Consider the following 20,956-nt stretch of genomic DNA (forward strand, 5'->3'; position numbering starts at 1 on the left):
GACATAAACATCTAGGTAATTGTTATTCGGAAGTTAGCTTTACTATTATCACTAAATCATATATAAAAAGGGGACTTCATAAATTAATCTTTTTACGCGGCACAACAAATAACCAAATACACAAAGCATGTTATTCACAAAGTGTTTTATTTGAAAATTTAAAATGCTAATATTGCTTACACACTGAAAATCTGTTTATTTACAAAACTGTGTGTAGACATAGTGATGTGGCATTGGGCGCTCCATAATATACAAGGTGCCTCCCACCGCCTCCCCGCGAAAGGTGTCTTGTACTTGTGAGAGCGAGACAGCGTCATAAACGGTGTAGAGCGACCTCTCCCTTCCACAAGTGCAACAAGCTAGAGTTGACGGTTGAGCCCCAGGTAGCCTTTACACGCAGTGAATTTGTTAATATATATATAAATCTATCTATCTACACACTTGTAACAATACAGGCATGATCCAAACTCGGCCACGTCAAAACCCACATCAATTTTGCGTGAAGTGCTTGTTACAGGTCACTAGAACAATTTGATAGCTAGTTGATCAAAATACCAAGGAAATTTGATGTTACATTTTTTTTATGCTGGGCAAAGAGAAATTTGTACAATATTAAAGATGCTACAAAATAAAGATGTATAATATATTTTTCAGCGTAACAGTGTCATATACATCAAACCAGAGGAAATACAAAAAGGAAATAATGCTATATCAATGTTCTTGAGTACGTAAATAAATTTTATTTCTTGGTACATTCCAAGTGGGTACAGTCAGCAACATAAATAACAATTGCGGCGCCGACTATACAGTGCTTAGTGTAAGAGAAGGAACAGAGAACATATAAAGATGTGAGTATGACATTTGAATAAAGTTTTACAATTTTGGACATTACCCGTATGTGTTTACAGTAACATTTAATTGGTAGAAATTATTAATGGCGAACCTTTCGTTCATTTCATGTGATCTGACTATGAAATGGACATTGAACTCATATAGGATAACTTACATTTCAAATACATTGTTCCGAAGCAATATCTTATATTTGTGACAAGTCTTGATGACGTAAAGCATGGTAGTAAGATCTTGTAGACATGTCCACACTCCACAGTAAAATGCAACAAATATCGAATGAAACAGGTTCAGTTGCGATAAAACAAATGATAGCACCATACATAATTCCTTAGTCCGAAATTAAACATGTTTTAGACCGTAAAATACTATTGTATAACTAGCTATGGCCGACTGCAATGTAACCTAAATATAACTGAAAAGATTAGCGTAAAGTGAGACATTAAAATTTATTGTTGATGGTAACACAGGGGAATTGTTCACAGATAACAAATACTATTTTTTACACTGGCAATTTCAGTCTATTGTGTGTTAAGGCGAGAACTACATTTGGTATAGACATTGTTTAGGCGGAGTAGTATCTTGGCGAGAATAAACTTTTTGTGTATATGCAGTTCAAACCTTGGTGACACACTAAAATCACAAGTCGTGATCGCGACCATAGAACTTATTCTCATTACACAAAGATGAATTTAGCGTGCACGAGTACATGTACGTATTGATAGAATTTTCTATAATAAAATGTTTAACTTGAAAACGTAGTAATGAAAATGGTGATGAAAATGATAACTCTGTAACATTATTTGTGATATGGTCATATTTTAATTCATAACGTATTTTTAATTTTACACGACAAACCTGGAAAGGTAGAACAACAAATTAAAACAAAGCTTAGTATGTTAGATCTTTTCGAAACATTCCTCGAGTCAAGATTTATGAATAGCTTAATTATATTTAGAGGTAAGACGTAGGACTACAGACCGAGTAGAATTTACATAATGTTTCCAGAGTCACCATCATCAAACTAAATAATATCTCAAGCCTCTTCCCAATTTAACTATTAAATAATTATGTATAAATACTAAAACTAACCTAATAAGTTAGTACTAAAATGTTATAATCCTCTTATTACAATTTAGAAATATAACGTAGGCTGTTAGCAGTTATAACATGCACAAAACTTCATTGGATCTAGGAAACAAAAACAAAAAATTAAAATTCTTAATATGAATTGGCCCCGCCCACATCCGAAAAAAATATACAAAGTAATTTATTAAAACCGAGAAATTAATAAACTCCCACGATGACAAAAAAACAAACTATAATTATAATTTATTTTGTTCCTGGATCCATCTATTCAATATTAAATGCAAGTTAAAACTGCTAACAATTTATTATCTCTATAATCTATATCTTCATATGCATATTTTCAAAAAAATAAAACTATCATCATTGAAATTATCCGATTTATAAATAAATGCTGTTGAGACATACATATCACTAGGTGTGGGATTTATACAACGTTATGAATCAACAACATATCGATAAATCTGAAAATATCGATTAAACCCACTATGAATCATCGAGTAAATAAGAAAGAATCGAGTCGATATGTAAGTGAATATTGTCGGAGAGGCTTTAGGCCTTTTAGATTGGTATGAAGGGGTGCTTACGCGAAGTTTGTGGGTACTTATGACGGTGCCAGAAGGTCCCTCATACATACGTTATATAGCCAATAAAAATAACAAAGCCTGAACTTTTTATGACAAGGCAGTGCAGTGCACAGCTGTAATTAAAATCATTTTAACATAAGGAATGGTTTGCCAACAAAAAAGTCGGCAAAAAAAACGAATTGATAATTTGTGCTCAAACTGATTGAATATTCTAAAGTTTTGTACAATGACCACATCTATAAGTACGCATTATTTATATTTGTCGGAGTCCCACTGAGTATCATATAAGGCCATAACATTACAAGAAGAGTTAATATAGCTTTTACATCTAAATAATATTTTGTTTCGATATGTATTGGGATTATTTATCACGGCTAAATATATATTTGAACGTAATTTGTGAGCGTTATAATAATCGCAATACATACCACATGATTCAACGGAAACATTAAAGATAGATCAAATAAAAGCGAGTGATCGTTATAAAATCGATTTGTTATAAATATCGATATTCCTATACATGTTTCCATCATATATCATAACAAAATACAATTGTAACCGAAACTTATCTTAATAATTTCTTCAATAAGAATACATTTTACAAATCACTAACAACTTTATAGTTTTGCGTTAATTAACTCGTGTGCAAAATTTAACACTAAACACATTATTACAAGTTACATATTTGTACGCTTGTATTTAATCAATGACAAGTTAGTCCGAATAGCAGCTCTTGTGAACATTGGCGCGCATTTTATGTAACCATGGCAACGACGAATCAGACTGGCTGGGGTTGAAGAACGTTCCTGTTCTCAACATGTAAACGACAGAGCATGACATCAAAAGTTAGAACAGCGACGCGACCAATGTTCGACGACTTTACAGAATGCAAAATTAACATCTAGCGTTCGATTAAAATATTCAAAATAAACAATATATTATTATAATAATTCAGTAAGTATATAAAGAAAATTCTCACAACATCACAATAGATGGCAGTCGCGGTACGTTATGGCAGATTAATACTTCAAACGATACCATAATTATGTTTTGTGTACATTTCTCGCCTACAAAAGTCATTGTTTTATAAGAAACCTGTATATACAGCTGTGTAAGCTGTACTGACCCTTTTATTCAAATTAAAAGGTGATATTCTACAACAAAATGGGCATGCATTGTACAACAGGTTGGATATAAGATCAATGACATGTAGGCGTAATGACCGGTACCTAAATTTTTCAAGCAATCCAAACTACATAAACGTTGTCTAAGCAAACTAGCTTCAACAGTTTAGTGTAGAAAGACCCCTAAAAAAATAGGCTAAATAGTTTGCCGCAGAAAAGCAGCAATAAATACCTCATGAAGAGGCCAGCTAACAATTGGTTCTTTGTTGATGGCACACGGACGGCCATAAAATAAAAACAATAGATAGAAAAAAAAAACAAGTATACAAGCTCCTTAAAGTGAAACCTATTTAATAAATAAAAATCCTTCGAGTCGTGTAAATATATATGTAGGTACAATTTGATAAATATAACGAGTGTTATCGTACTAGAGTATGCATGTACAGTGAGCAAAATATTTAAAATAGCGAATATTCCCTATTATAGATGATATGAAATAAGTAAGTTCCCATTTGTATTACGATATCCGTTTAGCGTGAGCGTCGGACGGACAGATTGTCTCTAGTGTTAGTACGTTATAACTAATTTAATGAAAAGCTACATAAGAGCCAAGTTATTGTCTGTGTGTTATTAAGTATGTATATTCGTAAAATCAATTTTCAAACAAATTAACATTTCCCTGGTGTATCGGTGAAATTTAACGGCGCATTGGAAACAGAATGATTTTTACCAGCAACAAAACTGAAACTTATCATTTTTGAGATAAAATCCTTGCTTCATATAAAAATGTATTCCAGCTCCTATTCGTGTACCCATCTTATAGCCTTAAACTATCCAGTTATCACTGCAATATACATATACCATATTAAACACTACAATTGGGGCATTTTATATATAAATATAGACAATTTATACGATTCTAATACAAATTATTAGCGTGATGTGTCGTCCGTAAGATATGCAACGATTGTCTTTAATTTATTTTCATTTATCATAACTTTGAACATACTATGCCAAAAACTGAATAATTAACAAAAGAAGGATCTAAATGACCCAACCAAGAGACACCACCTTTCACCACAACCTTTTACAATAATCATATTGCACAATTGTTTATAAACCGTTCGCTCACGCGTTTTCATCGAGATCGTGGGTCTATTTGGATCCAAATGGAATTCCTTAATAATAAACCCGCCTTAATTAAGTTATAATAATCGCCGCTCTACATTGTGTAGTGCGCTGTAAGGTCCCCATCTGTTATATTTAAAAGTTGTGATTTTAATCAAACATTATTGAATAGTTAGAGCAAACGTCACATATTCTACGGACGAGTTACAGATAAGAATGTAATATACAAGGCGACACGTTACAAGCGTTGCGTTCGCCGGGACATCGAGCCTTATTTTCGAGCACAGAGTTATATGTTTAAAGATATAGGCCTTGGAACATACAATATAGTTGTGTTAAGCCAAAACTATTTGTGTATATTACTTGTTAGGAAATTGAGATAACAATGTTATTTTTTTACAGAAAAAATAATACACTTCGTTTAAGTTTCCGGAGTTAGCAAACATCATGGAAGGATTTCTTGCATATTTTTTTCCATGATATTACCAAGAACAGTTTTGCCAATCTTGGGTTCTGAATATTTTTAATATTATAATGATTGTATATCCCAGGGCCATCTTCACATAGTTACACATATTGTATTCCCGTCCACTTTGTTACTTTAGAATAAATATATTTATTACGTGGATCGTGTTGCTCCGTAATCCTTGCTGTAGCGTCTTCGTGATATTTTGCAGTTATTATGAACATATTTATTTCTCTGGGCGATTTTACTCTAAGCATACGGAAAGTAAACAATGATGTGAACGAAATTATTTATTTCAATATTTATCATTACTACGGGATATCCCGTCATTTTATTGCACTTTATACAAAAAATCTTCAAAAAGTTGTGAGTATATGCTTGTATTTATAAAGATTTCAATCTCCATAGTACATTCTTTGACAGTAAAATGAGCACAAAAGGCGCCACGGTCGCTTGTGCTTCCTACGATTGATCACACAAAGCGCATGTATGGCCCAAACCTAAACTATAATCTACAAAACATAAATAATCAGTAAATATAGAAATATAACTACAGTACGACAGCGAGAGAGAGCTTATACGTAGTCGTACACATGAGCCAAGTGACGTTTGAACCTACTCCGTACTATCTAAAACAAGTAAAACGAGTCCTTTATACTAAGACCCTAACGCGCACGAGTGCGAGTTTTAGAATGATTAATTCAAACATCAACTTAGCTTCTACCGGCTATCAACAGATGGCGCTAACCGTGCCTGTCAAATGACGTCATCAGTTGAAAACCCGCACTCGCGCTGAGCTGTCGCCTTTATACAAATAATATGGAAAAATAAATGCAAAGTACCACAAAGACGCAGTAGTGTTTGCGCGACTAGCTGGGCGGCTGCGGGTCGGTGCTCACGATGACCTGCACGACGTACCCGGGCGTGATCTTGGCCTCCTCCACCATGAGGCGGTCGCCCAGCAGCTTGCCGCCGTAGAACCAGCGTTGCCGCCACGGCTCTATGTTTTCTTGAGCCTGGAAAACAAGGATATTTTGTTTATGAGGCGGTTTTGATTGCCATTGAATAATCTCTTTGTTCATATGGCTGGTAACAAAAAATGTAATCATCAATGTGGAATAAAATTGAAAATGACCAAGAAAATAATGGAACATAATATATTCACAAAATATACGCAATTACTGATTAAGTATCGAACTAACTTTAAAGTAAACACAAAAACAAGTTTAAAAACCCATTCAAAATAAAATGGTCTACTTAATAATTTAATGGGCACAATATAAAGTCGTGCTTATTGTTACGTGTGGCGGATAATCAAGCTTAAATTTTATCAAAATAATCTTGTTTACGCACGTGACACTTGTGGCAGACCGACCTCAATACGCAAGTGCGTTCTTTTAAAAATGCTCTACATTTTAAGACGTCAGTTAGGAAGTTCGAAAATGATAAAAGTTGTCTGACCCTGTCCCAGAGCAGGGCAGAGATCTTTGCCCAAAAAGTGAATTTGTTCGAGTAGCTTATTTTAACTTTAATTCTTTTGTTTGATCGCGACATAAGGTCATAATAATAGAAGAAAGTTTCTGTAACAAGTTAGATACGCACTAATTGCATTTATTTTACAAACATGTGGGGGCTTATTATTAGCAATTTGTTAAACTACAGTTACTATCTTAAAAATGCTACTAGTCTTTAAACTTTACTTGAAAAGAAATTAAATGATCCATTTGACAGAGCTAATAAAATAAAGTAAAAAAAAGAAAACTGTCCAATAGTGATGGACGACCAACAAATCCTACTGTGAACCATAGTTAACAACAATGACATTTGGCATTGTACTCCTCACAAAGAGAAAGCCTACGAGTGAACATGCTCCTTGCATAGCTACAGTTACTAGGTCAACGCCACAGTCATTATTATTGTGGCTTCCAAATTGAATGCCGACTGTTATTACTAACTAGCAAACGAGCTAAACGGACACCTTGTTATGGCATCACGCATGTATTGTAAAAAGGGGTAAGCAGAACACATTATATTTAAAAATTACAAATTTTACGCTGAACGATCTCAAGTTATCTATAAAAGGAGATACGCAAAATTGTAAGGTTATTTTTATAGACAGTAGTACTATTTTATGCAGGTTTATGTACTCAGTTTCTCTGCACTTACTTTACCTAGATCCATGTTTTGTAAGATTTTCTGACTATCACCATACTAAGTTACTTCAACCAAATTCTCGCGCCGGCATTAGACGTAGGTTTCTTGCATTATCATGTCCGCAATACGTTCATTTGCATGCGTTCATAATTCGTACACTGTCGGAACTCAATTTACATTGGCAACTTAATTCTGCCTTGTGGCGATAAAGATCAGATCGGATAATATTGCCAATGAACTTTAAAAAATATATAATTATGTATTAGCCCTTGATTTTATTGAAAAACGGTCGAGCTACACTTAAATGATTCTGTAGGTCAACTGTAATTGTCGAAAACTGAGTCATTAAGCAGGCGCGGATGACCTTTGAGGCGGTGGAGCACTTCGATAAAAATGCCTTGTGGTAAAGAATAAGTGTATTCATGACCATCGCTGAAATATATGTCGCTGTATGTAGTACAGGCCAGAATAAAAAAACAATGAAATTACTATGTATTTTTAGATTATATGATGGATATACAACCAGTAGACGTAAAATGGATTTTACTATATCCTTAAAGCAACAATTAACTTGTTTTTGAACCTTGAATTTTTAATCTTGTGCTAACAAATTTGACCGGTGAGGTAATGAGTCAATGCAAAATCGTAATCGTAAGCGCGTGAACTGTACATTGGCTAAACATCTATAAAAAAAATGAATCTTAAAATACTAATGTATGGGAGTGATTCCCATACAAACAATAGCATGACAAATGAAATCCCTGTGTCAAATAAAAATGGTAGCGATACAGTCGACCGCGCTAATAGTTACTATAACTTTGATAACGCCTTTAAGTCGAAGATATAAGGTTGATTTTTGCAATTAAACGTTTACAAGTAATGTATGGCCTAATATCCACCGTACAAGGCGCGGCGGTGCTGTTGTGTTGCAAAATTTCGCATCGGCAGCTTACGTCATGAGCCATGAGTGACCGTGTTTCACATACAACACAATACATAAGTTTATCGCGAGCAAACTTTGTTATTCTGCTACTAATTTTAACGTCGTTCTTAATAGCCTGTGTTTTACTTATGTTACATATACTTATTTCATCGAGAATACCATGGTTTTGAAATTTTCGTGTTTATACCTATAACTTTTCGTTAATCTATTGGGATCATGCCTACATTTACATAAAATAAATACTTTTTTGTTAGCATAATTTAGTAGCGCTTTATACAAAAAGCATCACAATTTCCCTTATTCTTTATAGACTACCACTGACACGATTTAATAAGTACATATTTTATAGCGAGAGTCATCAACTGACCCTTAAATTCACAGTTAAAAAGTTCGACCGAAAAAAAACCGCAAACGGGACGGGTCCATTATTAATTTGATCACAAATAGTAGCGACTTAAGTAAACCGAGCCAGCTGACGTTAAATTAATTTACAATAACAACGCGGATCCTTGCAAACAAGTCACTCAAGTATTATATAATTTGTTATTGAATATTAAATAAGCTTGCGAATGCATAAAGCTTGCATGCGAATACCGCTATTAATATTATGAATCGAGTATAAACTGGTGCATGTCTGTCTTACTTCATTAGTCTACTGCAGTTATCACTCATTTGTAACCTTCTTTAATAATAAATAAGTTGGGTTTAAAGTGTTTTCCGCTTACTCAAGCTTTTAATTTGTTTGTTAGGTTATGGATATCCGTCTTCAGCATATATAATACCTCTTTACACGGTACCAAAAACTAGAAGCAAAGTTTGACCAGTCAGACCAGAAACGAATTAGGTAATCTAAAATCGCTCTTTTCGGGATAGTATTAGAATAGATCAATATATTTCTTTTACAACAAAATATGTTCTTAAAAGCTTTTAACCATCGATTTGATAAAGATTAAGCTTTTCTTAGAATAATGAAGTATCAATCACCTCATTTACATAATTTCTGACCAGATCTCTCATATCTCAGTTATTGTGAACTGCCCGCCCCACATAAATGGGCATTTTACCAATTCTTTAATTTGTATGTCAAACGTATCCGTATACATACACCAATATATCTGCGAGGAAGTCTATGCATCATCAACTTTTCAAGGATTTTATAAAGAAGGTTGAATGTGATCTCTGATGTCATGCTAATGGGAGAAAATTAACGCTTCTCAATGTTTTGAGGTGATTATTACTACTTAGTCTTCACACTCAAAGTAAATTATACATTTATTCAATGCAACATTGTATGAAATGGGCTTCAAACGCTTGGTTAGATTAGTTGCGAAGTCATTTAATGGAAAATTGTAGTTTATTCTGACGAATGATATTTAGGAACCAACAGAGTGGGCATTGGGCATTCAAATTATTTTTTGACACCTTACAAACTGTCATGGGTTTTTTGCTCTTTTTTTAAAAATACTCAACTACGTTTTTCCGGCTAGTATAGGGGTTCTAGATCATCATCATAATCATCATTCCTCTGCCCATGTCCCAATTTATTTTTATTTGGGGCCGGCGCAACAATTCCTCTTCTTCCATACCTTTCTATCGGCCGTCATCTCACAAGATATCTTCTAGATAAAAAAATCTACAAAATATCATACACATTTTTATCCAGTCCTATTTGTATGAGTGGTACTCACATGTAACTTATTCTTGCACTGTGCGACCGTGTGGCGGGAGTACACAGCCAGGTCGACGTCCTTGCAGGTGTTGGAGAGCCGCAGCCGCAGCGACACCTCCGTGCCGCCCTCCACCGGCTCCGACCACTCCGCCGGCGAGTCCCGCCCGCTGGCCTCCTTCACCATGTTTATTGGTGGCGATAGGCAGTATATCGGGACCTAAAGATATGTGGAACGTAAAAGTGTGAAATTATAATTCTGTAATTAATATTAATATATTTTGTTGCATTATTTTTATGAGAAATAAGTTAATGATTGATGCAACTGTTTAGTCACTCATATTTATATTGATTGCATGAAGAGTTTTATGATTACGTACTCTGGTTGGATAAATCACGATAAATACGCGTGCATCATTTTAGAATGAAAAATTGGCTCAATAGTTACTATGAAATTAGAGAAATAAGTTCTTAAAGCAAAGTATGGAACAGTGTTTCAATAAAACATTCAGTGAGGAGTGCAAACTGCGATTTTAAATAAAAAAATATTGAAACATCAAATATAATAATGTATTACTCTGCTACATTATAACAGATACTGTTTACTAGATAATACAGTAAGCTACTAATTACTACTAACTCTTCAATGTTAATTATAATTGCCAGAGGTAAACCATATTGATGAATACCCCAATAATCACATTACCTAATAATCGTGACTTGCAATATTTGTACAACAATATTTATGCTACACTATCAGAAATCAAGAATATCAGGCCACAATTGATTAATATAACCATTAATATTCAATTACATTATTATCAATTTGATGTAATGCTCCATATCATTATAGGTAAAGAAAACATGAGGTATTATGTACCTAAATCAATAATAAAGGATGATTCCAGGTCTCGACTAAGGGATCCGGGGTGAAAAGTGTAGAGGCACTCTAAAAGATACCATAAGCCCTAGATTCCAGTCTTAAATCTATAAAGTCAATGGTTTGTTTTGAATTTATTGTACTAAAGATCTTTAGAAAATCAGAAAAATATCTACTGTTACCAGATTATTTTGCTTTTTCTTTTACCCTATTTAAACTTATTTTGCTACATTGCAGTAGGATAGTTAAATGGTGACATAATATGTATTTATGGCGAGATAATATTCACTAAAGAGCCCAAAGGATTATTATTTCAATCCAGGAATATGAAGTAGTAATCATAAATGTGGATTATGAAACAAAAGTAATTATGGTGAGCTATAGTATTAACCCTAATAGTCTTATCTGCTCATTACATGCAAAACATTGATCTAAATAATAATATATTTTAATTCCTTTTAATAAATATTTGGATGCATACATATGTATGTTATGCATAACCTTGGAATCATCAAGAAAATAAAAACAAATGTTAGCACTTATAGAATACTAAGTATTTAAAGTTTCAACAACAATGGCTTAGAAAAGGTAAAGATTATTAATTTCCCACAGTGGTATTATCAACAAACCATAATATTTTGAGTGTCCATTGCTATTATGACAACAGTCAACAATAAGTGAGCTATGGTTGATAAATTTATAATTGAGTATCCAAAATAAGGATGCCACTGAAGGTCAAACGAAACTATAACAGAATTATAATGAGGCTGTGGAAACCGCACTTGCAGCCTAAATACGAAGGTAAACGTAACATACCTGATATCTTGTGCCCCATTCATCATAGCACTCTGTGAGGTAGCCATTAGGTACGGATACACTGGCTCCGTCGAGGATCGCCTGCGCGAGCTGGAAGTCCATCGCCTCTGCGGCGACGGCAGCTGCCCGCAGTGCGTCCCAGATCTCCTTGCGTCCTTCGAACGCCGGCGCTGTGTCCCAAAACTCATCCCTTTTGCTACGTAGCTGTCCTTCTGTCAATGGCACGTCTGATTTCCATCTTATCGTCTCGTGGCATAGCGACTGATTCTTCCTCAGGCCACCTAAAACAAAGAGTTATAAGAACACGCACTCGACGTCTGTGCAGAGACAGATGATCGTTTACTCTACCTGAATTAGGCCGAGACACGGTAGCCGAGGACTCCTCTATAGGCCCGCTACCACTTCTAGTTATTCCTATGCAGCCGCCCATTGTGATCACATTCTACAATTGCTCATTTAACAAATATTTACAAAAAAATTATTAACAAATAACATTTTTATCTTCTGTACGCTTCTGTCAAAAAATATTAGCTGTATATGTTTTGTTAGTGCTAGGAAAGGTCGCGTGTTATTTGTACACGTCTAAATTTCATTCTTGGTAAATATTATATAATTTATGAAATAAATTTTATTCTTTCTATAGGCAATCCCAAAATAATCGAAAAGAAGCTCATTTACATTGATATGATATTTCAAATTGTAAGTTGACTTTGAGCTTTGTTACTAACGAAACGCATTTCGAATGAAGTGTCAATTACGCAGTTATAAATGTGGTAACATTACAGATTAGTGTACGTTTAGTTGTTAATTAAATGTTTGATAAATGTTTTTTAATTTATCCAACAAATTAGTAAAATAAATTACCATACAATCACATTATTGCTTATATATGCAATATGTATCAAAAGAGTTTGCTTAAACAGTTTCCTAGTTTTCATCATTTTTGTGTCCCTGTGTTGAGTTACAACAACACGTAATTTCAGTCAGAACATGCTCAAGTGACCACCCGACATTCATCTGTTTACTTTTGCTGAAAACGTCATTTATAAACAAGTTGCAATTCAAAACAAAACACAAGTTAACTGGAATTATAGCCAAATATATAACTAATACAATTAATTGAATATGGATAGTAATGGCCACTCTATTAAAGATTTTAGGGTAGAATCTGTAAGTATTGACAAAATAAATGTTGATATCAATTCAGATTGGTCCTTACATTATCAGCCGTTTCTTATTGTAGCTATAACCATAATACGAAACCATTTGTCCGTGTAAAAGTAAACAAGCAAATTGTGAAATGTTTCATTTTTATTTAAATAAATTATAAATTTGGTTTCACTACAAATAACTACTTCAACAATTACATTCAATGAGTCGAGCTTTAATATTGCATTAACATTTATAGCATACTAATTTACACTTTACCCATTTCACAGGCCCCCGACACTGCCTTCTATGTGTCAGAGTTTTTATCAACATCTGAAGAGAAATCCATATTAAACCATATTTATGCAGCACCAAAACCAAAATGGACACAACTTACAAATAGAAGACTGCAGAACTGGGGTGGGATTCCCCACAGGAATGGAATGATAGCAGAGGCCATGCCACCATGGCTTGAAACCTACCTTGATAAAATAGACAGGCTGGACCTGATGGGTGGGAAACATCCCAACCATGTTCTGGTCAATGAGTATTTACCTGGACAGGGTATAATGCCGCACTTAGACGGGTCTCTGTTCTATCCCACCATCACTACACTTTCAGTAGGGTCTCACTGTGTTATAACCTTCTTGGAGACAAAAGAGGACAATGTAATCAACACCACTCCTGCATTCTCTCTGTTACTTGAACCAAGGAGTTTGTTAATCTTACAAGACAAACTATTCCACAACTATTTACATTGTATTGAGGAAGTTAAGGAAGATGTCTTAAATGATACAATTATTAATTTAAAAATGTGTTCAAATAATTATGTCAAGGATACAACTGTGAAAAGAGGTACGAGAGTATCTTTGACTATAAGGCATGTGCCAAAAACATCAACTTTTAAATTAAATATTGGCAATAAAAAATAGGTAGGTATCTAATGTGATTGTGTTTTACTTGATTGTTATTTACTGATAGTTATCTTTTTTTTAATATATATGTGTTTCATATTAATTTGTTATTTAAATTTAATTGTGATTTATTTAAAACTTACTCGATGGAACTTGAGTGGGCTTTGAATTGATTTGATTTCAACTTGAATGAGCTAGGGAAGCTATGGTAAATCATGTTTCTGCATGACGTGAACAAATAGTGTATCAAAGTAAACACTGGTAACACAGGGCTTTATTATTTATACCTATCTTTCTTCATGCAGCATGATTCATATTTAATTAACAAAGGTACAAAAACTTTTTAAAGAAAACTTTTTCACTTTTACAAACAATATGGTTCCAGATTTAATTATGAATACTGAGTACATCTAGTTGGTTTATTTTTAATTGAAATTAAAGAATGAATTATTAAACAGTTTTTTAATTTATTTTTATAACAATGAGATTTTCAAAATTATTTACGAGTGCTAGACTGTTACGAAATTGGGTGAATTATGGCAAAGTGAACACACGGCTATGTTGTATGCCTGCTTTACCAAAACAAGAGGATATCGGGAGTAATGATGCATGTAGCAACACTGTGGTAACAAATAATATTTACTTATTAAGTACTGAATACCACTTATAGTGTATGCTATGAATAGACAAGAGAAATATAAAACATATTTTTATATCCCATAATAGGTAGACTTTTTTTTTAGTTGTAACGTATTTATTTAGTAACTATAGCACTTACATACATACTTTAGACTTGAATAGGTTGCATGTATTTGCTATGAAATCAGATCAGAAATGGTATTTCAGAAGGGCCTGGTCCTGTGCGTATATCAGACGAACAAGAAGTTCGAATTGACGCGCACCGCAGAAGAATTCAACCAGAAGTGCAATGGCAAGTTGATGCAACATTTAAACACGTAAGCTTTATTATTCCTTATGTAAAAAGACTCGGCAGCACATGATATAATATTAAATATCTTTTTCAGAATCCCACAGTATTTTTGTAATAACTTAGCTGTGTGAGTTTGATTAATACTTAAATGATACAAGGGTTTAATTAATTTTTTTTCGGAATCGCACACGACCCAACCGGTCCTTAATCATCAGCTGTTTCGACGGAGTCCGGAGTCAAACTCGCGACCCTGAAAACTGATGTAAAGAAGGAACATACTTAAGTAATCATCAATAATCATAAACCTAAGAGATGCATGTTTGTATGTTTTGTAGTTTAATTTGTGAGATGGAGTTGGGGAAGGCGTTTGCGTTCACGGACATTGCGCCTGAGTATGCCGCGGTCGTGATCGCTTCCATTGGCCCTAAGGACGCCTCCTACAATGCGCTCGAGTCACTCGATGAAGCTAGGGTACATGCATTTTCTAAATCCTTTGTTAATTAATCCACATAAATTGATATATTCTATAGAGATATTTTCTTAATTACATGTAATGATATCTTAATGTGTGTTCCACAAATGCTTGTTTTGAGTCTGGGTGTCTTTGATATGTATGTTTGTGAAACCTACTGCTAGTTAACCCAAGTACTGCAGACAGCAGTAGAAGGGCATGTGATAATATGTTGCAGGAGAACCTCCGCTGGGGTATAGGCGCGGGCGTGCAGCTGCTGAAGAAGCGCGGTTGCAGTGTCATCGAGGTGGACCCCGGGAACGCGCCCGACGCCGCCGCTGAGGCCGCCGAGCTGGCCGCCTGGAGGTATATCCACACTTACACAGTAGTAGAGTGACGGGTATGTAATTACCCACTCGCTTCCTATCCTAAAAAGGTGGGCGTACATGTCCATAAGGATTGACCCAAAAAGAGGCTCCGTCCATTCTCATTTCAACTGAGAGAGGAGGAGCCTGCCTACTGCTGTGTTATTCGCGAGAGCCGTAACGCCTTACGTTACGCCAAGTTTTTTCTACATATATTAACAGATTCCAAAGATTTAAATCGGTGACTGAGCGTAAGTCAGAGGTCCGCGTCACCATGTATGGCAAGGAGGGCATCGAGCTGTGGCAGGAGGGGTCCATCTTCGGGCGCGCGCAGAACTGGGCGCGCTACCTGTCCGACATGCCAGCTAATAAGATGACGCCCGTCGACCTAGCTCAGGTAGGTGGTTCACATCCGGACGTTTTTTGATGACTGTCTTTGATACTATTTATTGATGAATTGTTACTTCATTTCTAATCCTTGGATTTTAGGATATAGGTAGGATTTAGATTAGCTGTACAAGCTGATCACCACAGTAATCCGTACTGTGAAAATAAGTTCGTCCACGATAGTGTAGTCGCGTCTGTGCCAGTCCATTGCAAAATTATTACGAGTGAATAATTTTATATTTTTAAATTTTAATAGAATAAAGGTCGTTATATTTGATGATGCTTTCAGATGCTTTTAATTTTAAGCTGCTCTAAGCTGCTGTGACATCTCACGTGATGGGAGTTTTAAAAACTTAAGCTACTGTTACCACGCACACATACCTGCACATATTGCCACTGCGCTTTCCTTTTTCAAATATTTTGACTGGATTGCCCACACATATGTGGCCCTTATAGATATTATTGTGTGTTGGCGCGGGACCCCAAGGATACAATTGGTGTTGTTCCGTGTTGCGCAGGCGGCGCTGGACACGCTGTGTCCGCTGGGCGTGTCGGTGTCCGCGCACGGGCGCGAGTGGGTGGCGGCGCAGCGCATGCGCGCGTTCCTGGCGGTGGCGCGCGGCTCGTGCGCGGAGCCCGCGCTGGTGGAGTGCAGCTACCGCGGCGCGCCCGCGCAGCGCCCGCCCGTGCTGCTGGCCGCCAAGGGGGTCACCTTCGACAGGTCACTACACCACACTATACATGCCCCCCTGCTGGGCACGAGCCCGCGCTGGTGGAGTGCAAAATCTCATACGTTACGTAGACGACTCCACCTTGAGGTGAACTCCTTTAACCAGATCCTCGTCACAATAACCAAGTAAACCTAACTTCCGCATTGAAAAGTCCTACCATATAAATTTTGGTCAGCTATGACTAGAGACAAACCCTTTCACCATTGCCATATGCCTATTAAACTTTCAAAAAGTAGTTTTCAGAAAACATTTTCACTATTGTAGTGGCGGCCTGTGCCTGAAGGAGTGCCACACAATGACGGAAAACCGCGGCAGCATGGCCGGCGCCGCCGTCGTCTTCGCCGCACTCAAGATCCTCGCCAAGCTCAAGGTAGGTATGACAATTACGTTGAAAAAACGATTTAACGGATTCATAACGATGTTAACCTTCAAAGTACTCTCTAACTTACTTTTCGCGTTCCGTTCCCAAAGGGGACAAGAATTTGTGTGATCATATGACTTGAGTGTTTGTAAAATCCCCTGCGACACAAAGATAAAACTTATTGAAGCAGGATTCGGAGTAAAACACCTTGTCCATAGGTGCCAATAAACGTGCAGGCAGTGGTCCCTATCTGTGAGAACATGATCAGCGGGCAGTGCATGAAGGTCGGGGACGTCGTGAAGGCGCTCAACGGACTCTCTATTCAAGTGAGTATCTGGGGGCACGGCCGTTTTAATTAAACTATTACCAACTATATTTGTTACCGCCATCCAGTCTCAATCTAAGAAAAGCTTGTATTATGATATACTGACAACTAATAAACTTATATACCTAAGTATATTTCTTAATACATGCATAATATAGATAAAATAGCTGTTGCCCGCGACTTCGTCCCCGTGGTTAGAAGATATAAGTTAGGAATTTTTGAACGGAAGCACTTGAAGATAAATAATATTCCCTGTTTTTTTCCACATTTTCCATTGTATCTTCGCTCCTATTAGTGACAGCGTGATGGTATATAGCCTAAAACCTTCCTCGACGAATGGTCTATTCAACACAAAGATAATTTTTCAATTTGGACCAGTAGTTCCTGAGATTAGCGCGTTCAAACAAACATACAAACTCTTCAGCTTTATATATTTGTATAGATATAGATTACACCCAGACACAGAACAAATGTGTCCTGGGTAGGAATCGAACCCACCTCCTGTATAGCAGTCAGGGTCACTAACCACTAGCTAGACCAACAGGTCAGTACATGAAGGTGTGACAAACATTACTATTCTGACAAGTATCTCCCTATATATGTGGGAAGAGAGATTATTGTATTGATAAGACAATATGCTTAATAGTTGTAACTTCCAGATAGAACACACTGACATGGAGGGCAGACTGATGATGGCGGACGCGCTCGTGTACGGCCAGGCGCTGTACAAACCCGCGCTTGTTATCGACGTCGCTACCTTCACACGTATGTTGTTTTTAGTATAAGACCCAGTTCCTCTCCTTGGTGTTAAGCATTGGCGTAGTAGGATCTCACTAAAATCCAGGGCTCCGGTTCCGCTTTTTACGATTGCCTACATTAATAATAATAGCGGAATTGGCGCCCAGGACATCAAAAGCTCAAAAAGTGATGATACATGTAGAACTAATGGTATAAAAAAAAATCTATTATATGCCTACGAGTCTACAAGAGTCTCAACTCGCGGGTTTTCTGAGTGTTGCGTTGGCACTGGAAATTTGAGTTGTGATGCTCTGTCGATCTACATATTATACATATGTAAATTCCGTACCTTACGTTCCGTAAAATGATACATTATAGTGTTGCAACTGATAAAGAAGGACGGAGATTAGATGGGGAATAGAGCTGGGTTAAAACGACGAAGCGGCAGAGTATTTGCGCAGCAACGTGCTTGTGGCATTACCCTACCACAGTCAGTACTGCCAAGTACCGTTGTCAGCGGCCCGCGGTGCGAGCTGGTGCTTAGTGTGAGGGTTGTCCCGCAGAGGGCGTGCTGATGGCGACGGGCGGCGGCGCGTTCGGCGTGTTCAGCAACTCGGAGCGCGCGTGGAGGGCCTGCCGCGGCGCCGGCGCGCTCACCGGGGACCGCGCCTGGCGCTTCCCGCTCTGGCAGTACTTCCAGCACCAGATCACCAGTCAGTACACATCATCATTTAATAAACGAAGGTCTTCCGCGAGATGCAACAGCCGTCCCTGTCTTGGCCAGCCCGCATTCACCCACTACAGCTACTCCAGCTCTAGACGGTCAAATGGAAAATGACAATGATGTCCAAAAAATCCAAAACATAGGAAATTCACAACAAGACTTCGTTTGAAATCTTAGAAAATAGTTTGTTCCAATTTTTTTATAGAAAATTTACTACATCATGCCTTTTACAGATGACCCGTCGGTTGATTTGAGAAACAAAGGTGCCGGTCGAGCAACGCCCTGTCTTGGAGCTGCGTTTTTGAAGGTGAGCACTTGTCAATGATTGCATGCATAGTCGAGGTTGAGGTCACCAAGGAGCACCGACAGCTTGATGGAAGTATGGACAGACAGATGAGCCTCGGATCTATACTAGTAGTGTGGTGACAAACCTGTATTCGCGCCCATTACAATCACAAGGCTATTGACGGTTTCTTTCCATTGCATTGCATTGTACATTTTACGTCCTGTGAGAATGCGCGCGTGTTGCAGAACTTCGTGTGCGGCGAGTGGTTGCACATGGACATCACGGGCGTGGGCAAGGTGGCGCACCGCGGGCCGCCCTACCTGCAGCCGCGCCGCATGGCGGGCCGCCCCGCGCGCACGCTGGCCGCGCTGCTGCGCGCGCTCGCCGCGCACGACACCGCGCACGACGCGCCCTGCCCTACGGGCTCTACTGCCTAACACCTGGCCTCTAGTCTGTTTATCCCAACCGGTAGATACAAGTCACAAAGTGTAACAGAAATGCATAATTACAATTATCACTGCTGTGCAATACTGTTTGTTCATAAATGCAACATACCTTTTAAAAGCAACTAATGAAGAGTACAACTAGGATGGCAGTGAACTTCTAGAACGCCTACTTAGTGTTGTTCAATTCAAATAAAAAATACCTCGATAATCCAAACATTAAGTTATGACCATATCTGATCAAAATTAACGTTACTATTTATTAACTAAAGATTTACTCACATAGGATAGCCAGGCAAGTTTCCGTTCCGTTCCAACCGGAGTAGTTAATCATCGCCTGATACGACTCGAACTAAGGACTCCAGTAGGGTCTGAAGCTAGTCAGGCTATCCCGATAAATAGCCGTTATATAATTACGAATCCGCCTCAATAGTTATTAGACGTGTTTGAATATTTTATAAATTTTGTTGTACGTTTTTATGTGAAAATTTAGTAAAAATAAAAATAAAAGTTGTTTTCCTACCTACCTACTGTCCTGTCCTACCTTTCACTTGTCACATTTCTAATATTTCATCACCGCAGCTGAATGTCGTTTTATAATTTGAAGTAGGTATTTCCATCATCATCTTGAACTCACTGCTAGGCACAAGGGTAGTTGCCTCACTAAATTTTTGCTAGTCTCCTGTCTCTTCGTATTCACCTATTCTTTCTGACTTATATCGTATGCCAATGCCCACCACACATACTTGGCCTAATGAAAATTTTGTAAATACAATGCTGTCAGATCTGGTATTTTTCCTCCAAGTTGCTCATTACGGCTGGTCAAGGTCATCCCACAAGCGCTCTAACCTATTGATAAGTAAAGGCAAAGCCACGTCATACATTTAAAGTTGTCCATTCTAATCTATAATTCTGGCCGAACAAAACATAATCGACACAATATTTTTCTGAGTTTATGTTTCATTTGATGTGCGGATATTTTATATTTTTACAAACAAGTATATAATGGTTTATTTCTAATGGCGCGACAATCAGAACCTTTCGTTAGTCGTAAAATCGATTCTCTTATGGCCATGTTCCCGTTCTATGCATTGAAACGCAATATACCTATTTGGGCAAGCAAAAAAATAATCTTTAGGGGTTGGCCTATATAAAAATGTACCTACTTAGTGAATATTTTATTTAATGAAATTTGAAATACTTAACCAAGTTTGTGAAGACTTCTGTTTCCTAGTGACGTGAATTTGAATTTTCAGTTTAGTCCATTTGAGGTTTTCATCTTCGTTAGCTATCGGGAGATGTTCCTATAACCAGCCTTAATTTAGCACTTGTAATAAATGATTGATAACGAAACACGGTAGTCTTTAGTGCTCCTATAGCAACTCAATTTGGCAGGAGATCAACCATAAATACCATATCAGTGTCTATATAATCCATATTTTCTAAGACATA

The 20,956-nt window shown here is 36.9% G+C and overlaps 3 protein-coding genes across 4 annotated transcripts; 2 read left to right on the forward strand and 1 right to left on the reverse strand.

The window, feature by feature from the left end:
• Positions 1-717: 717 nt before the first annotated feature.
• Positions 718-12,421, reverse strand: LOC113505794 (ubiquitin domain-containing protein 2). The gene is made up of 4 exons (XM_026888618.1): positions 12,048-12,421; positions 11,700-11,980; positions 10,026-10,223; positions 718-6,256 (listed from the first exon to the last, which is right to left on the reverse strand). Exons 1-4 carry the CDS (start codon positions 12,127-12,129, stop codon positions 6,110-6,112), a joined length of 708 nt encoding a protein of 235 aa, XP_026744419.1. The 5' UTR covers positions 12,130-12,421; the 3' UTR covers positions 718-6,109.
• An 88-nt stretch (positions 12,422-12,509) lies between these two features.
• LOC113505795 (alpha-ketoglutarate-dependent dioxygenase alkB homolog 6) lies at positions 12,510-14,160 on the forward strand. 2 transcript variants are annotated; one of them, XM_026888621.1, is made up of 3 exons: positions 12,510-12,869; positions 13,139-13,780; positions 14,148-14,160. In XM_026888621.1, the coding sequence occupies exons 1-2, from the start codon at positions 12,825-12,827 to the stop codon at positions 13,778-13,780; spliced, it is 687 nt and encodes a 228-aa protein (XP_026744422.1). In that variant the 5' UTR covers positions 12,510-12,824; the 3' UTR covers positions 14,148-14,160. The 2 variants fall into 2 exon arrangements, with proteins under 2 accessions (XP_026744422.1, XP_026744421.1); XM_026888620.1 differs by lacking the exon at positions 14,148-14,160 and having other exon boundaries at positions 13,139-13,865.
• A 50-nt stretch (positions 14,161-14,210) lies between these two features.
• Positions 14,211-19,794, forward strand: LOC113505796 (cytosol aminopeptidase-like). Its single transcript, XM_026888622.1, has 12 exons — positions 14,211-14,387; positions 14,609-14,718; positions 15,029-15,164; positions 15,383-15,510; positions 15,732-15,906; positions 16,415-16,617; positions 16,892-16,997; positions 17,207-17,314; positions 17,973-18,078; positions 18,615-18,764; positions 19,009-19,082; positions 19,307-19,794. Exons 1-12 carry the CDS (start codon positions 14,244-14,246, stop codon positions 19,496-19,498), a joined length of 1,632 nt encoding a protein of 543 aa, XP_026744423.1. The 5' UTR covers positions 14,211-14,243; the 3' UTR covers positions 19,499-19,794.
• The last annotated feature ends 1,162 nt before the right edge of the window (positions 19,795-20,956 follow it).

The sequence above is a fragment of the Trichoplusia ni genome, chromosome 27, assembly GCF_003590095.1.
Source record: "Trichoplusia ni isolate ovarian cell line Hi5 chromosome 27, tn1, whole genome shotgun sequence".
Taxonomy (NCBI): domain Eukaryota; kingdom Metazoa; phylum Arthropoda; class Insecta; order Lepidoptera; family Noctuidae; genus Trichoplusia; species Trichoplusia ni.

Coding starts and splice junctions, on each gene's coding strand:
- LOC113505795 (XM_026888621.1), top strand. CDS start 12,825: ATGGATAGTAATGGCCACTCTATTAAAGATTTTAGGGTAGAATCT. Junction 12,870..13,138: donor AAGATTTTAGGGTAGAATCT/GTAAGTATTGAC, acceptor CCCATTTCACAG/GCCCCCGACACTGCCTTCTA.
- LOC113505794 (XM_026888618.1), bottom strand. CDS start 12,129: ATGGGCGGCTGCATAGGAATAACTAGAAGTGGTAGCGGGCCTATAGAG. Junction 11,981..12,047: donor CGTGTCTCGGCCTAATTCAG/GTAGAGTAAACG, acceptor TCTTTGTTTTAG/GTGGCCTGAGGAAGAATCAG. Junction 10,224..11,699: donor AATGGGGCACAAGATATCAG/GTATGTTACGTT, acceptor ACATATCTTTAG/GTCCCGATATACTGCCTATC.
- LOC113505796 (XM_026888622.1), top strand. CDS start 14,244: ATGAGATTTTCAAAATTATTTACGAGTGCTAGACTGTTACGAAATTGG. Junction 18,079..18,614: donor CGACGTCGCTACCTTCACAC/GTATGTTGTTTT, acceptor GTTGTCCCGCAG/AGGGCGTGCTGATGGCGACG. Junction 18,765..19,008: donor CTTCCAGCACCAGATCACCA/GTCAGTACACAT, acceptor TGCCTTTTACAG/ATGACCCGTCGGTTGATTTG.